Below are 22,868 nucleotides of genomic sequence, written 5' to 3'. Positions count from 1 at the left end.
ACCTGTTGTGTTCAGTGAACCCGCCACTGTATACCTGTACTGTTCAGTGAACCCGCCACTGTATACCTGTTCTGTTCAGTGAACCCGCCACTGCATACCTGTTGTGTTCAGTGAACCCGCCACTGTATACCTGTTCTGTTCAGTGAACCCGCCACTGTATACCTGTTCAGTGAACCCGCCACTGCATACCTGTTGTGTTCAGTGAACCTGCCACTGCATACCTGTTCTTTGAACCCGCCACTGCATACCTGTTCTGTTCAGTGGACCCGTCACTGTATACCTGTTCTGTTCAGTGAACCCGCCACTGTATACCTGTTCAGTGAACCCGCCACTGCATACCTGTTGTGTTCAGTGAACCCGCCACTGCATACCTGTTCTGTTCAGTGAACCCGCCACTGCATACCTGTTGTGTTCAGTGAACCCGCCACTGTATACCTGTACTGTTCAGTGAACCCGCCACTGTATACCTGTTCTGTTCAGTGAACCCGCCACTGCATACCTGTTGTGTTCAGTGAACCCGCCACTGTATACCTGTTCTGTTCAGTGAACCCGCCACTGTATACCTGTTCAGTGAACCCGCCACTGCATACCTGTTGTGTTCAGTGAACCCGCCACTGTATACCTGTTCTGTTCAGTGAACCCACCGCATCAGTGCGCATACCTGTGCAGTTAAGTGAACCCAACTACCTACGTGAGTGCACGCAGTGTGATATACCACTCCGTGCATACCCGATATGGACAAAACAGGTAGAGGAAGAGGTAGTGCCAGAGCCAGAGGAAGGCCACCCGGCAGGTCTGCGCGAGGTCGTGTAAATGTAATTTCGTGTGGACCTGGCCCACAGTACAGTGCTCGGAAGAAGGCACGTCCCATCACCTCCCAAGATTGTCAGGACGTGGTTGAGTATTTAGCGACACAGAACACCTCATCTTGCTCAGCCACCAGCGCTACTACTAGCACCACTTCCGCTGCATTTGACACTTCGCAAGAATTATTTAGTGTTGAAATCACTGATGCACAGCCATTACAGCCAGATGAATTTTCACCAGCTCATATGTCTGAGTTACGCGGCAACACTATGGATGTAACGTGTAAGGAGGATAAAGGACCTACTGATGGTGCATGTTTGGATTTTTCTGAGGCAAGCGAAGCTGGGAAGGATGATTACGATGATGACGATGATAGGGATCCTCTGTATGTTCCCAATAGAGGAGATGAAGAGGGGGACAGTTCAGAGGGGGAGTCAGAGAGTAGTAGGAGGAGAGAAGTTGCTGAAAGAAGCTGGGGCAGCTCTTCGTCAGAAACAGCTGGTGGCAGTGTCCGGCACCATGTATCGCCACCTATGTACAGCCAGCCAACTTGCCCTTCAGCATCAGCTGCTGAGGTCCCCATAGTGCCCACATCCCAGGGTGGCTCAGCGGTGTGGAAAATTTTTAATGTGTGTGCCTCAGATCGGACCAAAGCCATCTGTTCGCTCTGCCAACAAAAATTGAGCCGTGGAAAGGCCAACACTCACGTAGGGACAAGTGCCTTATGAAGGCACCTGGAGAAAAGGCACAAACAGCAATGGGATGGCCACCTGAGCAAAAGCAGCAGCAGCACACAAAAGAAAAGTCACCCTCCTTCTCCTCTTCCTCCTTCAGGTGCATCATCTGCTTCTGCCGCTTTCTCCCTTGCACCTTCACAGGCACCCTCCTCCACTCCGCCTCTGCCCTTGAGCGCTTCCTGATACTCTGCCCACAGCAGCAGTCAGGTGTCCGTGAAGGAAATGTTTGAGCGGAAGAAGCCAATTTCGGCCAGTCACCCCCTTGCCCGGCGTCTGACAGCTGGCGTGGCGGAACTGTTAGCTCGCCAGCTGTTACCATACCGGCTGGTGGACTCTGAGGCCTTCCGTAAATTTGTGGCCATCGGAACACCGCAGTGGAAGATGCCAGGCTGCACTTATTTTTCGAGAAAGGCCATACCTCAACTGCACCGTGAAGTTGAGAGGCAAGTAGTGTCATCTCTTGCGAAGAGCGTTGGGTCAAGGGTCCACCTGACCACGGATGCCTGGTCTGCCAAGCACGGGCAGGGCCGCTACATTACGTACACAGCCCATTGGGTCAACCTGGTGGTGAACGATGGCAAGCAGGGCGCAGCGGACCAAATTGTGACACCTCCACGGCTTGCAGGCAGGCCTCCTGCCACCTCCTCTCCTCCTGCTACATGCTCTTCGCTGTCCTCCTCCTCCTTGGCTGAGTGGCAGTTCTCCTCTCCAGCTACACAGCCCCAGCTCCGCAGGGCCTATGCTGCATGCCAGGTACGACGGTGTCACGCCATCTTAGACATGTCTTGACTCAAAGCGGAGAGTCACACTGGAGCAGCTCTCCTGGCTGCTCTTAAGAAACAGGTGGATGAGTGGCTGACCCCGCACCACCTGGAGATAGGCAACGTGGTGTGCGACAACAGCAGCAATCTGCTTGCCGCTTTGCATATGGGGAAGCTGACACACATACCCTGCATGGCACATGTCATGAATCTAGTTGTTCAAAGATTTGTGGCAAAGTACCCTGGCTTAGCGGATGTCCTGAAGCAGGCCAGGAAGTTCTGTGGGCATTTGAGGCGGTCTTACACAGCCATGGCACGCTTTGTGGAAATTCAGCGGAAAAACAACATGCCGGTGAGACGCCTGATTTGCGATAGCCCGACTCGCTGGAATTCGACCCTGCTCATGTTCTCCCGCCTGCTAGAACAGAAGAAAGCCGTCACCCAGTACCTCTACAACTACAGTAGAATGAAACAGTCTGGGAAGATGGGGATGTTCTGGCCTGACAACTGGACACTGATAAAAAATGCATGCAGGCTCATGCGGCCGTTTGAGGAGGTGACCAACCTGGTGAGCCGCAGTGAGGGCACCATCAGCGACTTAATTCCCTACGCTTACTTCTTGGAGCGTGCTGTGCGTAGAGTGGCGGATGAAGCTGCGAATGAGCGTGACCAGGAACCGTTACAGCAGGAACAGACATGGGACCAATTTTCATCAGACCCAGCTGTTTCCTCAACACCTGCGGCAGCACAGAGGGGGGAGGAGGAGGAAGAAGAGAAGTCGTGTGCAGAAGACGAGTCAGACTCAGAGGATGATGAGCAAGGTGTTTCTTTGGGGGAGGAGGAGGAGGAGGGGACGGCGGCAGGAGAACAACCGCAGCAGGCGTCGCAGGGGGCTTGTGCTGATCAACCTTCCCGTGGTATTGTTCGCGGCTGGGGGGAGGAGGTTGACTTACGTGACGTCACTGAGGAAGAGCAAGAGGAGATGGAGGGTACTGGATCCGACTTTGTGCAGATGTCATCTTTTATGCTGTCCTGCCTGTTGAGGGACCCCCGTATAAAAAACCTCAAGGAGAATGAGCTGTACTGGGTGGCCACACTACTAGACCCTCGGTACAGGCACAAAGTGGCGGACCTGTTACCAACTCACCTGAAGGTAGAAAGGATGCAGCACATGCAGAACCAGCTGTCAACTATGCTTTACAATGCCTTTAAGGGTGATGTGACAGCACAACGCCAGCAAGGTACCACTGCCACTAATCCTCCTCCCGTGTCCACGCAGTCAAAGACAGGACGCTCCAGCGATCTCATGGTGATGTCGGACATGCGGACGTTCTTTAGTCCAACGCCTCGCCGTAGCCCTTCCGGATCCACCCTCCACCAACGCCTGGAACGGCAGGTAGCCGACTACCTGGCCTTAAGTGTGGATGTAGACACTGCTGTGAACAGTGATGAGGAACCCTTGAACTACTGGGTGCGCAGGCTTGACCTGTGGCCAGAGCTGTCCCAATTTGCCATCCAACTTCTCTCCTGCCCTGCCGCAAGCGTCCTGTCAGAAAGGACCTTCAGCGCAGCTGGAGGCATTGTCACTGAGAAGAGAAGTCGCCTAAGTCACAAAAGTGTTAAGTACCTCACCTTTATCAAAATGAATGAGGCATGGATCCCGGAGGGCTGCTGCCCGCCCCAAGACTAAGTCAGTCCCCGCACACACAGCATCTCTGCCTGCACGCCGTGTGACTGGCTGCCTGGCCTGCCTCAAGAAGACTAAGTCGCTCCCAGTCCCTCCACACAGCATGTCTGCCTGCAGGCCGCTTGACTACCTTCTCCGCCACCACCAACAGGGTCCGGGACTCGAGGCGGATTGCTGAATTTTTTAGGCCGCTGCTAGCAGCGGCCGCTGTAATAATTTTTCTGGTGCGTGTACATGACTGCCTAATTTTTCTGGCTGCACTGCGGGCAGCTGCAACAACAAAAGAAAAGGCATGTACATGCGCCCATTCCCCTTCGTGATCATTACCTTGCCGTGGTGAAGGGGCTTGCGTATCACAATGAAGCAATGACCGGCGCCTAGATGAGTGTCTCGGGGGGCACACAAAAGATAATAAGGTCGTTGCTTCATTGTGGTCAGACCAAATTTGATCAGCTGGACAGTCACTGTTCTGTCATTCAGCTACATCAGCCAGGTGACCATATGGGCTGTAAAGCCACCAAAACCTGCACTCTCGCCATGGTGCGCACCAGTCCAGCACGGCCGTCACTACACAAACAGCTGTTTGCGGTGCGTTACACGGTGAGTTTGGTGTGTCAGTGTGAAGCAGTACCTTAATTACACTACCTGATTGATGTATACCCATGCAAGATGTTTTAAAGCACTTTAGGCCTGTCATTTAGCATTCAATGTGATTTCTGCCCTTAAAACGCTGCTTTGCGCCAAATCCAGATTTTTCCCGGGGACTTTTGGCGTGTATCCCACTGCGCCATGCCCCCTCCAGGTGTTAGACCCCTTGAAACATCTTTTCCATCACTTTTGTGGCCAGCAGAATTTTTTTTCCAAAGTTCGCCTCCCCATTGAAGTCTATTGCGGTTCGCGAACTTTTCCGCGAACCGAACGTTCCACGGAAGTTCGCGAACCTAAAATCGGAGGTTCGGCCCAACTCTGATATAGTGGCCCCCTGATTGGAGGCGCAGAAGAGGCACGTGATGGCGACGCAGCGTTCCAGGCTGATACGCGGAAGTAACGTGAGTATTCTCCGCGCCAGCCTGCTCGCTGCCCACTGCCCCCGGCCCGCTGCCCACATTTTTGGGGGGAGAAGAGAGGCAGAAGGAGGGGGACCCAGGTGAGGGAGGGAGGGGGATATTTCCCCCCTCCCCGCCGCTATCCCTGCTGTCACCCCTCCTCCTAGCGCTGCTCTTCCCCTCCTTAGTCAGGTGTAGGGGGTCGTGGCGACACCCCCCTGGCTGTCTGGCACCCGGTGCGCCACGCCCCCCTGCGCCCTTAGGTAGGAACGCTACTGATGTGCAGCATTTGAATCTGATCAAAGAGGGATCGTATGGCTGCCTTTACTGCAAACAGATTGTGAATCGATTTCAGCATGAAATCAATTCACCATCTGTGGAGCTGCCACTGCCGCCGCCCCCCCCCGCCAGCTATACATTACCTGCTCCAGCCGGTGCAAGTCCCCCGGTCCCCTCTGTCTCTTCTCTGGTCTGGGCTCCTCCAGCTTCACTTTACTTCCTGCTGGGAGAAGTTTAAACAGTAGAGGACAGGAAGAAGTGAAGCCTGCCGGACTCTGAGCCCAGGCAGCGCGGAGACGGAGCAGCGGTGACCAGGGGACTTGCGCCGGCGGAACAGGTAAAGTATTGCCGCTGTAATGCGTCGGTCATCAGGCATTCGAATGCCGCAATCGACGCCCTCCTGACCCGCCGGCAATCGAGCGAAATCTTCCGCACGGACAGGATTGACGGGATCACAGTGATCGGCTGTGTATCGGCCGAAAAATCGGTAAGTGTATGGGCCCCTTAAGACTGACAGGGAGCAGAATGTATAATAAGAGGCACCACATGGGATGGCTTATGGGCCCGGTGTCATTAACCTGTTAGTCTATATTCCAGCTGATGGTTGCAGCTGGTGGTAATTAAGCTCCCTAATATTGCTGGGCAGCAGTGGAAGTTCTGCCCAGTGACAGTAGCTGAATATGTTGAACTTCCTGTGTCTGTCTTATAAAAAAGTTTCTTTGGCTTTATTGCTACGTAGCGAGTAGTTTTTTTTCCCCTTTTATTATCATTATTATTGTTGTTTTGATTTTAGGTAGTTAATATAAAATGTTTGTTTTAATAAAGGGTTCATCTCCGGCTAGCTTATTTGGAGACTATTTAGTGTTGCTTCAAGTGGTCCAGATCAACTCTGCATGTACTGTATATTTAGGTGGAATGATTCACTGAAAAATATGTATATTTATAATATTATTATTATTAATAATAATAATAATAATAATAATAATACATGATGTGAGTCAGTTACATTTTCTTCTTTGGTCTTAACCTCTATGTTAAATCACAGGCATGTTATTATCATCCACCAGGGTAAACTACATTTAAGACTGCTTGTTCTTGTTACAATAAAACTTTAAATAATGACTTTTGTTTGTTGTTTTTGCTTCTTTACTTATGCAGCTATCCCAGGGTATGCACACAACAGGACTTGGCATAGACAATGAGAGCTGTGAACCTCCTCCTCAGTACAGTAGTATAGCCACTGCAATTCCTCCTTATTCTGAGTTTCCCTTCTGGACTGTCCCTCTTGATTTCCCCTCAAATCAACAAGAGGATGACCCTCCACCACCTTACCAAATCCTTGATGACTTACCCGGGTACCAGTTACATTTTACACCCAGTATTCCCCATAGACCAAAACCTGCTGAATCCTTTAACGTCTTCTCCAATGTGCCCACATGGGTAGATCCTCCTACTGAGCGGGAGTTGTGCAGCAACCATAATGCCGAGCAAAGGAACACATCACAAACAGCCTATGCTAACAATGTACACTCCAGTACTCCTACACGAAATCCCTTTGTTATTACTAATTCAGAAGATCACAGACAAGAAAGGACACCATCAATCCTTAAACAAATGTATCGGAAATGGAGACCAAGAACTTTTGGGGTAAGTGCAAAGTAAATCGTTTTTTGATTTGTTCTCAGTTGAAATAGTAAGGACATTGGAAAAGGTATATCCAAACATCAAGATTTTGTGTCCTCAAATACTTCCGTGAACATTACCGCAATAGTTTGCAAACCAATCATTTGCAGAGAGCCCCACTGACTTTAATGGCAGGGTGAACTTCTGAAACTTTTGGGCCTCTCCACAGCCACAATTTTGGTACAATAATTTACCAAAACCCTTGCAGTGGCATGACAGAGGGCTATCAAGGGCAAAATGTTGTGCAGAAAATATGTATTTTACGCAGAGGCATTCGTTCAGGCATAAATCACATATAGTTTCTAGATTTTCAAATAATGGTCTTTAGTATGGCTGCCATGGTTATCTGGTTATCTGTGTAAAAAAATGTCTGACCATGACACTGCTATTTTTTTTTTTAAAGGAGACAGTCTGTTTGATATCACTGACACCAACAGCAGTGGCATACCTACCACAGGGCTGCAGGTTCTCACAGCACCAGGTGCAGCCATGGCTATAGGTGCCGTTGTGGTGCTCAGCCACTGTGTTCTTCCACCTGGAGTCTTTTTTTTATAGTTTGGGCAAGTCCAGTGGTGGGCCAAAATTTTGCATTGAAATTCACATTTACGCATTGTAATCATAATGTGAAATTTCAGTAAACATCATAATTAATTGTGTGTATTGTAATTAATTGTATGTATTAATTGTATGTAATATTTCATAATAACGCGTACATGTTTGCATAATTTTTGCACATTTTTGCTAAATTTTGTGCCGACTTTTGTGGTTAATAGCAAAAACCCATACATGATAATGCTACTGAAATTGCTACATATGGTAAGGAGAATATTGGGTGGGTACAAGTCAAAAAATAATTTTTCAAAAAGACATTGTAGTTTTTGAGAAAATCTTTTTTAAATATGCAAAAAAAAATGGTTTTTAAACTCACTTTTTCTTTTTAATTTTTTAAAATCAATTTTCTCAAAATCTACAAGGTCTTTTTGGAAAATTCTTTTTTTGACTTATACCCAACTATTCTCCTTAACATATGTAGCAATTTTGGTGTCACTACCATGTATGGGGGCTTTGCTATTCACAGCCAAATTCGTTTGTATAGAGTACAAAGTTACATAACAGTTAGCTCCATCCTCATCCTGACGACTCCTTTTTCCCCTAAATCCCCCAGAACACACTCGGCGCCCCAACCCATCAACCCTCCCATCAAAAAAATTGGTTGTTCGGGGGTGTTGTCTGTAAATAATCAGCACTGGGTGTCAGATTCCAAAGGTATGCCACTGACCGACAGTAAACTCACAGTAAGGTTAGGTGACTGTAACGATTGGTGCTAGCAAGATCAGAGTTCTGATTATCAGGTGATCTGCAGTATCACCTATAATGCAGATATATACCTGATTATATTGTGATCTGCAGAATCACCAATAATACAGATATACGAAACAGTTGCTAAGTGTACAAGTAAGTAACACTATTTATTGCACTGTGTGTAGTGATTGGTGCAACAGTATGTACTGACAGTTTCGGCAATACCTCACCAGAGGAGCTGGTGGACACTGTAGTACAGCACCTCTCACCAGAGACGAGGGCTCCCTGGTGAGAGTAGAGTGGTCAGACAGAACGGTTTGGCAACAGACAGACAGATTACAGTACAGAATCGAAAGGCAAAATCAGAACGGTATCCAGGCAGAGTTTGGCAGTTAGATCAGATGGGCAAAGGTACAGAATCAGGAGACAGAAACAGATTGTTAAACAGGCTTAGTTGGCAACAGGATCAGATAGGCTAAAGTACAGAATCACTAAGAGTAAGGTTGGGCAGAGCTAGCCAGAGTCATACACAGATAATACACAATTAGTACAAATTAAGCTATCAAACAGATCCTAAGCTTAGTGTGAATTCCCAGCTCCTGCCGGTTCTAACACACTAGGGAACTGACTAAGGTCTGAGCGCTAACACGAAGTATTCACGACAGCAGACAAATTGCAAGTGAAGCCGGGAGGCTTAAGAAGTGGAGGAGACCCCCCAAACACGCCCATCAGTCTCAGCCAATCAGGAGAGGCTATCGTGCTCCCTGATATCAGCTGACCAGCTGGTCAGCTAACGCGCCTCCTCCTGGCATAAAGGTCCTGACGGCGAGCACTAATGTGCCCCTGAGAACAGTAGAGACACACGTCTCCGGTGTACTAGACGCCTGAGACACGGAAAACCTGGCAGGCAGGGACCCAGCAATGCCCGCGGTGGCCTCATCATCCCCCGCAGCCGACAAGCGGCGACCACCCACGCCCGTCCTTGGCGTGCTAGAGGCCCGAGGCACAGGGAGACTGGCAGGCAGGGTACCAGAAGCAGCTGCGGTGGTACTGTTATCCACCGCAGCTGATAATTCACTATTCATTACAGTGACAAAGGTGTGTATTGTACGATAATCACTCAGTGACACAAATGTCTGACCGTGACACTTTAATTTTATTTTGAAGGAGACACTGACTGTCTAATTACACCCACAGTAAACATGCGGTAAGGGTAGGTGACACAGGTGATGCTGTGTGGGGATCAGTGACAATCAATCACTTATGCACAGTGACAGCGGGATAGAAGGTGACACAGCCAGCCACATACTACACTGTGTACAGGTGTTGTGTTGCTACAAAACTTACCACACCGCAATGCAATAACAAAATATCAGTAAAGCAGGGCCAATGCCAATCCAAAAAATGACAGACTATTGGGGACCCCTAGCTGGTGCACTGCAAGAAGCATAGCACCTAGCAAGCAGTTACACAGCACAATATCATAATACAAACACTGTCCCTGGATCAGCAACAGCCAGAGCCAGGACAAGGTCTTCCAGCACCCAAGGCTTAGACACCAATGTATGCCCCTCTATCCATCCCACTCCAGCCGTCACACACTGATTGCTATTAGACATAGAGGTGCCCCAGGGCCTCCAACCCCCATAACACCTTAATCTCTAGTTATCTGGCTTGCAGTCACTGCCATGTATCCCCTTTTTCTTGTTTTTCTCTGTTTCATACACAATAGGGGAATGATAGCTGAGTGAGTTGTGCACACCCTCCTACACTGCGCCCTGAGGCCGGTGCCTCTATCGCCTCTGCCTTGGCCCGGCCCTGGACACCTTACTGGACACTTGATTCACTAACCTAATTGTATTTCACATGTGAACAGATGCAAAAACACTTCTGAACAGCCCAGTTTTCACCATCTGAGTATACAGGCTCAAAAAGGTAGCACACAGTGAGAACTTTCTAATCCGCTGGACTTACTGTGCAGCTTAGGCTTGTCTGGCAATGCGGAAATTCTCAAAAATATTCTCCTCACGGGGGGCGTGTCCGCCGCGCGAGTACGCTGGACGCATAACTCGGAGCTCCGAGCAGACTCTCCTAAAAGCGGCTTCAAAAGCTTAAATTAAAGTGCCAATTAAGCACAATCCCACGGACAAGCATGTCGGAAGACCACATGGAGACCGAGGCGGCCAAAAAGGGGACGAAGCGGCAATTGCGCCCTCAGAAACTCCCGGAGATGTTCGCCGGGATGCAGGCACGTAATAAGGACAAAGATGGCGCCGGAGGACAGACAGGAGGCCTAACGGACCCGCATAGCACGCTAGACCAGCAAGCTCTCACACGCAGATCATCACAGGAGGACTGCTCCTCAAATGGCAGCTCTCCGGCTGCAAGAAGTCCGGCCAAGTCAAAACAGAAAACCGGAGACACAGAGGATCAGGTAGGCCCAGCAGCCATCTTAAACCAGGCATTACTTAGGGAACAGAGCGGTATAGAAAACTTCCCAGCCTCTGAGCAGAATATCACCCAGTCCTTCATGAAAGAACTAATGATATCCCTCAAAACTTCTTTCACTAATGATGTTTTACAGATAACTAATCATCTGCAGCAGTCAATGAGCATGTTGGGGGACAGGGTAGCATCAGTAGAAACTAATGTGGCCGCTCTCACAACGGAATTTAATAAGACGGTGGATTGTGTGGAGGAAAATCATAATGACATAACCTGGCTTAAACAGAAAGCTGCAGATTTAGAGGATAGAAACCGCAGAGCCAACCTGAAGCTAAGAGGAGTGGCAGAAGCTGTTTCCACAACGCAGTTGAAAGACTTCATAAAGAAGCTGGTGCATTCAGCCCTCCCCCACATCTCAGACATAGAACTCAGTATTGAGAGGGCCCACAGGCTGCCCAAGCCCCAGCACCTGCCTTCCTCCACTCCCCGAGACGTCATTTGTAATTTCCAGTTCTACCATGTCAAGGAAGAACTATTGCATTACGTAAGACAACAGGGCACCCTACCTGATCCATACAAAGAAATTACTTTATACTCTGACTTGTCACAAGCCACTCTAGCTAAGAGAAAAGCACTCTGGCCCATAACCAAAACACTACGGGATAACAAGATCCCCTACAAATGGGGGTTTCCCACAAAATTAATAATCTCCAAAGAAGGAAAGATCTTTGTGATTACAGCCTCAGAAGAGGGTTTCAAGCTATTAACTACATGGGGAATACAAACCTCATCGCTATCTAGCAACCGAAACCGTCCTCCACAAGCTTCTAAAGTTAACCAAGATTGGCACCCAGCATGAAGGAGATCTCTGCTCGTTGATTCGCTCTCACTGGCGTTAAACCTGGGGTCCACCCCAAGGGGCCTCAGCTATCCCCCCACCAGTGGTAAAAAGAGCAACTTTGAGATAATTATAATGTTCTTGTTCCAGATTTTAGTTAGAGTTTGGACAGTTGTTTTCTTTACCAAAGCTTGCAACTTAGCCTCACCAAGGTTATTGATTTATTTATGTAAAAGCATTAGGCACTTCGTCTCCCCTTCCCCTCCCTGTGACAGCAAGATCCAGAGTCCACTCCAAGTAAGGGAACATTCAAAGTCTACTATTTTACTCATCCCCTGGGAATACAATGCTTAATCTCGCCTCCATAAATGTGAAGGGACTGAATATTCCAGTCAAAAGACATGCGATGTGGAAGGAAGCTCTACGCTTGAAAGCGGACATTCTATTCGCCCAAGAAACCCACTTCAAAGAAGGGCAGGCACCCAAATGCCATCACCCTTGTTACCCTAAGGTCATATTTAACAACTTTGAGAAAAAAAAAGAGGTGTTCTAATTGCTTTTCACAAAGACTTAGATGTCACAATCCACACAATAGAAAAAGACTCAAATGGACACTATATACTAATCAACTGTAAGATTGATGATAATAACTATACATTTCTGAATATATATGCCCCAAATGGTGGACAACTTAAATTCTTGAGGAAGCTACTAACTAAAGTCAGAAACTCACCTTCCAAGAATATAATAATTGGAGGGGATTTTAACCTTCTAAACGACAGCCTCCTAGATTCCTCCAACCCCAAGGCAAAACACTCTAAACAATTCTCTAGACTGTTAGCTAAACTAGATCTTTACGATCCTTGGAGAGCGACTCATGGTGCGGAAAAGGACTTTACATACTTCTCCCCGGTGCATGGTACTTACACCCGAATAGATTTTTTTCTGGTAGATAGACAAACACTCCAAAACATAAAAAATTCCCAAATCCACTCAATCACTTGGTCAGACCATGCCCCCATCAGTCTTTCAGTTAAAAAGGCTCTCACCAGGAATAATAGACCTCCATGGCGGTTAAATAACTCGTTGTTGTTGTCGGGGAAAAACCAACAACTCCTTAAAACCTCAATAGAGGAATTTTTTAAACTCAACGCCACAAAAGAAGTTTCAGAAACCACGGTATGGTTAACTCACAAGGCTGTGTTGAGGGGACTATTCATAAAATTAGGATCCCAAGCTAAAAAGGGGAAAAATGCTGAAATAGACGATCTGATATCTAAAATCCGCTTGGCAGAAACTTTACACAAATCATCAGCGACCCTTCCCAACCAGAAAACGGTATTCGATCTACGACACAAGCTCAGACTGGCACTAACCTCAGAATATGAATTTCGTATCGCTAAACTCAAGCTCACACATTATTATCAAAGCAATAAAGCAAGCCCCTTACTAGCAAAAATCATACAAACTAAACAAGCCAAAACCAAAATTTTAAAATTGACTCACCCCCTCAAAAAAACATTACTAACTAATCCTCAACATATCGCTGATGCCTTCAGCGACTTCTATGGCGCTTTGTACAATCTAGAACAGGACCCGAACACATTTCAACCTACCCCTGAACTGATATCCTCATTCCTCACAAAAATTAAACTACCTAATATTACAGAGGATCAAAGGAGCTCCTTAAATAAACCCATTACGATATCGGAAGTACTTAATTCAATCCAAAAATCGAAATCTAATAAAGCCCCAGGGCCAGATGGCTTCAGTAATGAATACTACAAGACCTTCGCACCTGTATTAGCTCCCAAATTAACTGGAATATTTAACTCCTTTATATCCTCAGGAATAATCCCCCAAGAACTCACAAAAGCTGTAATCACAGTTCTACCTAAACCGGGAAAAGATACCATGAGTCCCTCCAACTATCGTCCAATATCATTATTAAATTGTGATCTCAAACTATATTCCAAAATCTTATCAAACAGATTATTCGATATGCTACCAGATCTGATTGCCTTAGACCAGGTAGGGTTCACCAAAAACAGACAAGCACCAGATGGCACACGCAGAGTCCTTAATCTGCTACATATAATGGAGACCTCTCGAAGGCCTTCTCTGCTTCTGGCTCTTGACGCAGAGAAGGCCTTTGACAGGGTCCATTGGGGCTTCCTAGAGGCAGTTCTCCACAAATTTGGAATAAGAGGCCACTTTGCACAAGCAGTCTTGGCGTTATATAAAACACCTACCGCGTGTGTTAATGTCTCGGGTTTTATTTCTAAAACATTTAAGATTTCCAATGGAACTCGACAAGGGTGCCCTCTATCACCCCTAATATTTGTCCTGATAATGGAAACTTTGGCAGAATACATACGCACTAACCCCCATATTGAGGGAATTATACATAATAAGCATTCTGCAAAAATCAATCTCTGTGCAGACGATGTGTTAATCACGGTATCAAACCCAATAAGCTCACTAACAGCGGTATGTACAGCATTATCTGAATTTTCAAAGGTATCCTTATATAAAGTAAATGAAGGCAAATCAACTCTAATGGGAATCCATATATCTGACTCCACAAAAAAACAGATTTCAAAGGATTTCCCATTCCCTTGGGCGAAATCGGGAATTGATTATTTAGGCATAACCATCCCTCCCTCAATCAACAAGATATATTCTGCTAACTTTCCAAAACTATTACAATCTGTGAGAGCTGACCTCACAAATCTTAGTCCCCATGATTTTTCAATTTCAGGCAAAATTGCAGCTTACAAGATGTCAGTATTTCCTAAAATACTATATTATTTTAGAACCATCCCCATAACTCTCCCACAAAAATTTTTCTCGGATCTCAACTCTTTAGTTTCACAATTTATATGGAACAAAAGAAAACACAGAATATCTCTTAAGACCCTCTTCACTCCAACTAAATTAGGAGGATTTGGTTTACCAAATCCGCAAAATTATTATAGAGCCTCCTTATTAGACATGTCTCAATATTGGTGGGAGGATTCCCCAAGTAAACTCTGGGCCAATCTAGAAAAAGACCTCATCGGTAGCCCAACTCAGGATATTATATATCTCAACCTTTTGAAACTACCCACAAATTTCTCGAACCATCCGATAGTTTCTGCCACAAACCTGGCATGGAAATATGCCACAAAACTCAAGTTTGGTAATACTGATACGACCTCCCTGAATGTTCCAATCAGTACCCTGAGACATGTCATACCTTACTGGCATACCAACTTCTGGCAGGGGTCACAGATAATATGGCTAAATGAGATATTTGAAGGAAATCAACTGAGCTCCTTCGAATTTCTGAAATGGAAATATAAGATCAAGGATGCAGACAAATATGGCTACCTACAGTTGACACACCTGATTAAGAAACACCCATTATCCATGCCCCAGATTCCTACTTCTATCTGGAATTTTCTAGCTAGACCAAAACTAAGAAAAGGGGGCATCTCATTCTGGTATAAATTACTATCGGAATCAGATGGATCCTCTATGCGGAAATATATAAAAGTGTGGGAATATGACCTAAACACTAGTATCTTAGACTCAGACATAGAAAGAGCCTTCTCAAATATCCAAAAATACTCCAAATGTGCCAATCACAGAGAGACGGCGCAGAAAATCCTGTCGAAATGGTACTTTACCCCACTCAAACTCTCCAGATTTTCCCACGACACATCTAAAGACTGCTGGAGAGATTGTTCACAAACCGGGTCTCTGCTCCATCTCTTGTGGGACTGTAAAATAATTTTCCCCTTCTGGGAAGAAGTAAATAAATTAATCTCTAAAATAATAGGTGCTAGAATGGACCTTTCCCCTAAACTAGCCCTACTATCTATAGGTTTAGATAACATCCCCTCTCAATTCAGATTAATAATTACACAGATCTGTTGTATAGCCAGGTCACTGATCTTATCAAACTGGAAACAAACTGAGAGACCTTATATTGCACAACTGATTCAAATACTACAACACAACCTACAAATGGAAAAACTCCTCAGAAGTCGAAATAACCAAAATGTCCACCTACACGAATGGAATTATGACTGGAATAACTTAACCCAAAGTTCAGATAATATCCCCCCTCAAGAAGTAAGAGAAGAAATAGGTAGATAGACTGGATTGCTCCAACACTCTAGAAAATAACTGGATCACTCTCTTCCCCAAGCTCCGCTATACCCCACCCCCTCCTCCCCCTCCCACCCTCTGCTAGTTGTGCCCCTCTCGAGTGACTGGAGCCCTAGGGTAAAATAAGTGCCTAGGTTCCCTCCAGCCTTATCCTCATGAGGCAAATATATATCAGCAAAGCGATTTAGGGGAGTAATAGATACCCCCAAGGTTTATAAGTTTCAAGTAGGTACCAGATAGGCCTACTATAATATGCTTTTTTTTTTTTTTTTTTTAATTGGTTTTATAGAATAGAAACTGTTAAAATATAGGCCAAGCTTAAGGATATGACATAAAAGCCTTTATATTACAGGATATAAAGACTAAGCACAAACCATAGTTTTATGTTAATAACAAACGGATTGTACATGTAAATGCAATGACTACTACAAATGGTCTGTAACGAATGGTCTATCATATTATGTAAGATTGTTGTTAAAAATTCAATAAAAAAATCTATTGAAATAAAAAAAATATTCTCCTCACAAACTATAGCAACTTCTGTAACCTAAAAAAGAGTCTGGTAATATGCAGGAAAAAAAACTACGAAGTATGGGGAGGTATATGGAGGCTGCCATTTTTATTTCCTTTTAAGCAATACCAGTTACCTGACATCCTGCTGACCATCTACCTCTAATACGTTTAGCCATAGACCCTGAACAAGCATGCAGCATATCAGGTGTTTATGACATTATTGTCAGATCTGACAAGATTAGTTGCATGCTTGTTTCTGGTGTTATTCAGGCACTACTGCTGCCAAATAGATCAGCAGGACAGCCTGGAAACTGGTATTGTTTAAAAGGAAATAAATATGTCAGCCTCCATATCCCTCTTGCTCCAGTTGTCCTTTAACTTTCCTGTCTGGTTGCCTATAGCCACTGTGCTGCACACTACTTTCCATCTGCCTTACTCTTTTTCTTTCACAGCGGAAGTTTCGGCTGTGTAGGCAGAAGTGTTGGAAGGATGGAGAGCAGCATGCAGTACAGAGGCTAAAGGTGATGAGACTGGCAAGTTAACTTTCCCTGCCGCCACCCCCACTCTGCTCACACCCAAGTGGGTACAATTTCACTCTTCACAAAACTGCTCAATCATTGTATGTTAAACCCTAGAATACTCACTGCTTGTGATGGTGTTAGTAAATCAGGTCCAGGATATCCAAAGCCGGGACAAGGTCCTCCAGCACCCAAGGCTGAGACACCAAACTGCGCCCCTCCATCCCTCCCACCCCAGCTGTCACACACTGATTGCTATTAAACTAAGAGGCGCCCCAGAGAACAGAACCCCCCCCCCCTCTTCCAACACCTTAATCTCTAGTTATCTGGCTTGCAGTCAGTCACTGCCATGTATCCACTTTTGTTATTTCTCTCTGCTTCAAACACAATAGGGGAATGATAGCTGGGTGAATTGTGTGCCTCCCCTACACTGCGCTCTGAGGCTGGAGCCTCTCCTGCCTCTGCCTTGGCCTGGCCATGAGGATATCATATTCATATGCCTTGCATAGCATATTCATGTTATGTTATAGAAAAATGTATTAACTGCTAATCATTTTGCTTGACCTCCAGATTTCACTGATGCTGATAACCTTGGTGCAGTTTGGAATGGGCATTGCATTAATAGTGAATGTCCCCATAGATGGTTCTAGAACTATTACTTCTGGCATTACCTTCTGGGCATCCCTATTTGTAAGTATAAACTGTACTTTGTTTCTAGTAATAACAAAGAGGGCTACAAATAGCACTAGCAGGTTGATCAAGTTGCATCAAAATTCAGCTGGCCCTCAGACTCAGTACACTGCCTTCCTGCAGGTATGATGCAGCCAGTAAGGTGTAGCTGCCAGTCAGGGGTGCAGCAATAGCCATAGCAGCCAATAGAGGTCCCAGTTGGTCCTTGATGTATTCATTATTAATTAATTTTCTTGTGTTTCTTCACCCTCCAAGTCTTCGCTTTTTTTAAGCGCTGGCCATTTTTAAAATCGCGTTAAAAGCGCTTCTGCAATGTTGCTCTATGTGAGTGGTGCTCTCACATGAGCAATGAGCTTTCTATCCAATCACAAACGCGGCTCCTGCACCATTTCCTGAGTATTTGCGCTTCAATACAAAGTATAGGGAAATCGCAAAGCGCTTGAAAAAGCACTTTGAAAAGCGATTTGCCCAGCAAATGCATTGTATTTATTCAGTTCCAGGTCAAAGAGTTCACTTCCTGAGTGGTGTCAGGAAGAAAAAAAGTGCTTATAAAGGCGCTTAAAGAATACCCGAAGTGACATGTGACATGATGAGATAGACATGTGTATGTACAGTGCCTAGCACACAAATAACTATGCTGTGTTCCTTTTTTTCTTTCTCTACCTGAAAGAGTTAAATATCAGGTATGTAAGTGGCTGACTCAGACCAGAAAGTGACTACAGTGTGACCCCCACTGATAAGAAATTCCAACTATAAAACACTTTCCTAGCAGAAAATTACTTCTGAGAGCAATAAAGAGATAAAAAGAGGAATTTCTTATCAGTGAGGGTCACACTGTAGTCACTTCCTGTCTGAGTCAGGACTGAGTCAGCCACTTACATACCTGATATTTAACTCTTTCAGACAGAGAAACAAAAGAAGGAACACAGCATAGTTATTTGTGTGCTAGGCACTGTACATACACATGTCTATCTCATCATGTCACTTTGGGTATCCTTTAACAAAGCGCAAATTGCGCTAAAAGCGCGGGTGAAAGCAATTTAAAAAGCACTCAGAAAAGCGCTCAGCACTTGTGATTGCATTGGCGATTTATAACGCGAACAAGGCCTCAGAGTCTCAATGCCCATGTACTATGTGCAGTGTTGATTGCATGAGAATGTAAACTGCCCAATTAAATCATATCCATAGGGTAGGGACAGGTGGCATAGCTAACGAGTTCATACATCTGAGGTCCCCATGAAAGTTTTGCTATGGGGCCCTATGATCTCTAGCTACGCCACTGCGACCAGTAGACCAATGAGGGATGTGAGGCTGGATGTTCCTGCATAAATATCAGGGTGCTGCTTGGTCCAGGCAAACCAAGTGGCCGCTCAGCGCCTCACCCACAGCAGAGGACTACCATGCTGACAGAACTACCCTGTCTGTAAATTGTATGGCTGCTGCTGCCTCCAAGGGGGCACCTTGGCTACCTACACCGGGGATGGCTACTTTTAACGGGAGGATACCTTTGCTAACTATGCTGGGGGTGGCTATCTATACTTGGGGTATGTTTTTTTTTGGGGGGGGGGGGGTGGAGGGATGGGGGGCTTTGGCTTATAATTATCACAGTAGAAGACGGGAGAAGTGGCATCTGACTGGGGGGGGGGGGGGGGGGGCGCACAATTGGTGTGTCCTTATCTTATCTGAAACAGGAAGTTTATCTTACTTTCCTTTTGAGATAAGCTTGTTACTGTAGCTAAAAAGCAAAAAAGACCAGGTAAAAAAAAATAGTGAACATATAGGGACTTTTTTTTTTTTTTTTTTTTTTTTTAGAAAAAAGAGGTTTACATATTTGTATGCATAGTAAAATACCTTAATGTCAACTTGACTACCTTTTTTTCGCTAAGTGAATGCAAATAACCATATTTTTAGATCATAAGATTAATCTCTTGAACACATCATGAAAATCTATTCACTATGTACATCTAATGCCCATATGTTTATTTTTCAGCATTTATTCACAGGAGTCTGGAGTTTTCCAGCTCACTCGAAGCCGACCTACTGTAAAGTAAGACAACCCCAATAATACAGAATATTATTGAATGAACTTGAATGGGAATGAGTGTATTATTTCATTTGATTCAAGAACCAAATCAGGTAAAAGTGATTTGAGGTAGTTGCAGATTCATAGTTAACCAGTCAATACCTGTTCAAATAATATAGGGGCCTTTTAGATACTATTTCATTTAATTTCTGCTACTTACCATATTGTGGGCTGGAACCCACTAGATCGATTTTTTTAGCATTTAGGGAGGTTTTAAAAATGCTAGTGATTTCCCTACATGCTTGGCTAACGTTGATGGATGGGCCAAATTCCCCTGGAGCGACTGTGATTACCAAAATCGCAAACGCAGGACATGCAGCATTTTTGAGTATTTTTGCAATGTTAAATAGAGATGGCCCGAACGGTTAGCTGGCGAACGGTTCCAGGCGAACTTCGGGTGGCGAAGGTGAACTTACCCGGAAGTTCGATTTGCCCCATAATGCTCTATGAGAGTCAACTTTGACCCTCTACATCACAGTCAGCAGGCACATTGTAGCCAATCCGGCTACACTCAGCCCTGGAGCCCCACCCCCCTTATATAAGGCAGGCTCCGCCGGCCATTACACTCACTCGTGTGACTGCAAATACACAGACTAGGGAGAGCTGCTGAAGATTTTTTCTCCTAGGGAAAGATTAAAAATCTATTAACCCTTCGCACACTCACATGCAAATGTTCAAACAAGTGCATTCACAGATTCACTCATCCAGGCACAACTGTTATCCCTACAGCTAAATTAAAAGCCAGGGTTTTAGTTCACAGAAGAATGCATTCTTATGCTTAATCACCTATACTGCGCAGAAGTACCCAGGTAAACATAGGTGTCCTAACTCTGGCCCTGTAACATGCATAGTGCAGACATGCAAACACATTCATTGCATCAAACCTATCAATGGATTAGGAGCACACATCCTAACTTCCTCCCCTGGGAAAGACAGTGCATCTTACCAATCGCACAAGGGAGCTAATGTTATGTGTCCATGTGCACAATGCACATACACCAGCATAAGCTGTCTGCATGCTGACAAACATACAGGGGAAGGGGGGAGTGCACCGAATTGGACCCTAGCCACAGGGGTCAATGATAAGAATAAACATACATATATCCAGGCACATCGCCTCTAGTTAGGACATTAAATAAATTATTAGGGAAAGGGAGGTGCTGAAGGGGGTGTGGCTAGAAATACAGAATATTATTGAATGAACTTGAATGGGAATGAGTGTATTATTTCATTTGATTCAAGAACCAAATCAGGTAAAAGTGATTTGAGGTAGTTGCAGATTCATAGTTAACCAGTCAATACCTGTTCAAATAATATAGGGGCCTTTTAGATACTATTTCATTTAATTTCTGCTACTTACCATATTGTGGGCTGGAACCCACTAGATCGATTTTTTTAGCATTTAGGGAGGTTTTAAAAATGCTAGTGATTTCCCTACATGCTTGGCTAACGTTGAATGGATGGGCCAAATTCCCCTGGAGCGACTGTGATTACCAAAATCGCAAACGCAGGACATGCAGCATTTTTGAGTATTTTTGCAATGTTAAATAGAGATGGCCCGAACGGTTTGCTGGCGAACGGTTCCAGGCGAACTTCGGGTGGCGAAGGTGAACTTACCCGGAAGTTCGATTTGCCCCATAATGCTCTATGAGAGTCAACTTTGACCCTCTACATCACAGTCAGCAGGCACATTGTAGCCAATCCGGATACACTCAGCCCAGGAGCCCCACCCCTCTTATATAAGGCAGGCTCCGCCGGCCATTACACTCACTCGTGTGACTGCAAATACACAGACTAGGGAGAGCTGCTGAAGATTTTTTCTCCTAGGGAAAGATTAGTTAGGCTCTTGGCTTGTTAGCTTGCTCCTGGCTGAATCTTATTGCTTTACTAGCACCCCTCAACAGCTCTTTTCAGAGCTAATCCTGTTTTTGTGATCTATTTTTTTTTCTTCTGTGTGTCAAACTGACACTTGTATTGCATAGACAGCCTTGATAATTCATACTGTGTGTGTGCCACTGCCAGCAGCCCATTACATTCAGTGACTACCTGTGTGTGTGACAGGGAGCTACACATTGTAATACCCAGTACTGTATATACCTAGTACCTGTTGTGTTTAGGTAACCCACCTCATTACTGTATATACCTACCTCTGTGTTCAGTGAACCCACCTCACTGCATCTACCTAGCTGTTGTGTTGAGTGAACCCACCTCACTGCATCTACCTAGCTGTTGTGTTGAGTAAACCCACCTCACTGCATCTAACTACCTTTTGAGTTGAGTGAACCCACCTCACTGCATCTAACTACCTTTTGTGTTGAGTGTACCCACCTCACTGCATATACCTACCTTTGTGTTGACTAAACCCACCTCACTGCATATACCTACCTTTGAGTTCAGTGAACCCACCTCACTGCATCTAACTACCTTTTGTGTTGAGTGAACCCACCTCACTGCATCTAACTACCTTTTGTGTTGAGTGAACCCACCTCACTGCATATACCTAGCTGTTGTCTTGAATGAACCCACCTCACTGCATATAACTACCTTTTGTGTTGAGTGAACCCACCTCACTGCATATACCTACCTTTGTGTTCAGTGAACCCACCTCACTGCATATACCTACCTTTGTGTTGACTAAACCCACCTCACTGCATATACCTACCTTTGAGTTCAGTGAACCCACCTCACTGCATCTAACTACCTTTTGTGTTGAGTGAACCCACCTCACTGCATCTAACTACCTTTTGTGTTGAGTGAACCCACCTCACTGCATATACCTAGCTGTTGTCTTGAATGAACCCACCTCACTGCATATAACTACCTTTTGTGTTGAGTGAACCCACCTCACTGCATATACCTACCTTTGTGTTCAGTGAACCCACCTCACTGCATATACCTACCTTTGTGATGAGTGAACCCGCCTCACTGCATACACCTACCTTTGTTTTGAGTGAACCCACCTCACTGCATATACCTAGCTGTTGTGTTCAGTGAACCCACCTCACTGCATATACCAAGCTTTTGTGTTGAGTGAACCTACCTCACTGCATATAACTACCTTTTGTGTTGAGTGAACCCACCTCACTGTATATACCTACCTTTGTGTTCAGTGAACCCACCTCACTGCATATACCTACCTTTGTGTTGAGTGAACCCACCTCACTGCATATACTTACCTTTGTGTTCAGTGAACCCACCTCACTGCATATAACTACCTTTTGTTTTCAGTGAACCCACCTCACTGCATCTAACTACCTTTTGTGTTCAGTGAACCTACCTCACTGCATATACCTAGCTGTTGTGTTGGGTGAACCCACTTCACTG

General features: G+C 45.4%; 1 protein-coding gene across 1 annotated transcript in view; it reads left to right on the top strand.

Moving 5' to 3' along the window:
• The window catches only part of LOC137536214 (uncharacterized), a 50,789-nt gene that overhangs the window by 6,119 nt on the left and 21,802 nt on the right, over positions 1–22,868 (top strand). Inside the window, exons 2-4 of the mRNA XM_068258325.1 lie at positions 6,476–6,964; positions 17,342–17,461; positions 19,452–19,508. Coding sequence (XP_068114426.1) covers positions 6,488–6,964; positions 17,342–17,461; positions 19,452–19,508 — 654 coding nt within the window. The 5' untranslated portion in view covers positions 6,476–6,487. The remainder of the gene's footprint in view (positions 1–6,475; positions 6,965–17,341; positions 17,462–19,451; positions 19,509–22,868) is intronic.

The sequence above is a fragment of the Hyperolius riggenbachi genome, chromosome 10 (assembly GCF_040937935.1).
Source record: "Hyperolius riggenbachi isolate aHypRig1 chromosome 10, aHypRig1.pri, whole genome shotgun sequence".
NCBI lineage: Eukaryota > Metazoa > Chordata > Amphibia > Anura > Hyperoliidae > Hyperolius > Hyperolius riggenbachi.
This window is presented reverse-complemented; position numbering and strand designations above follow the sequence as displayed.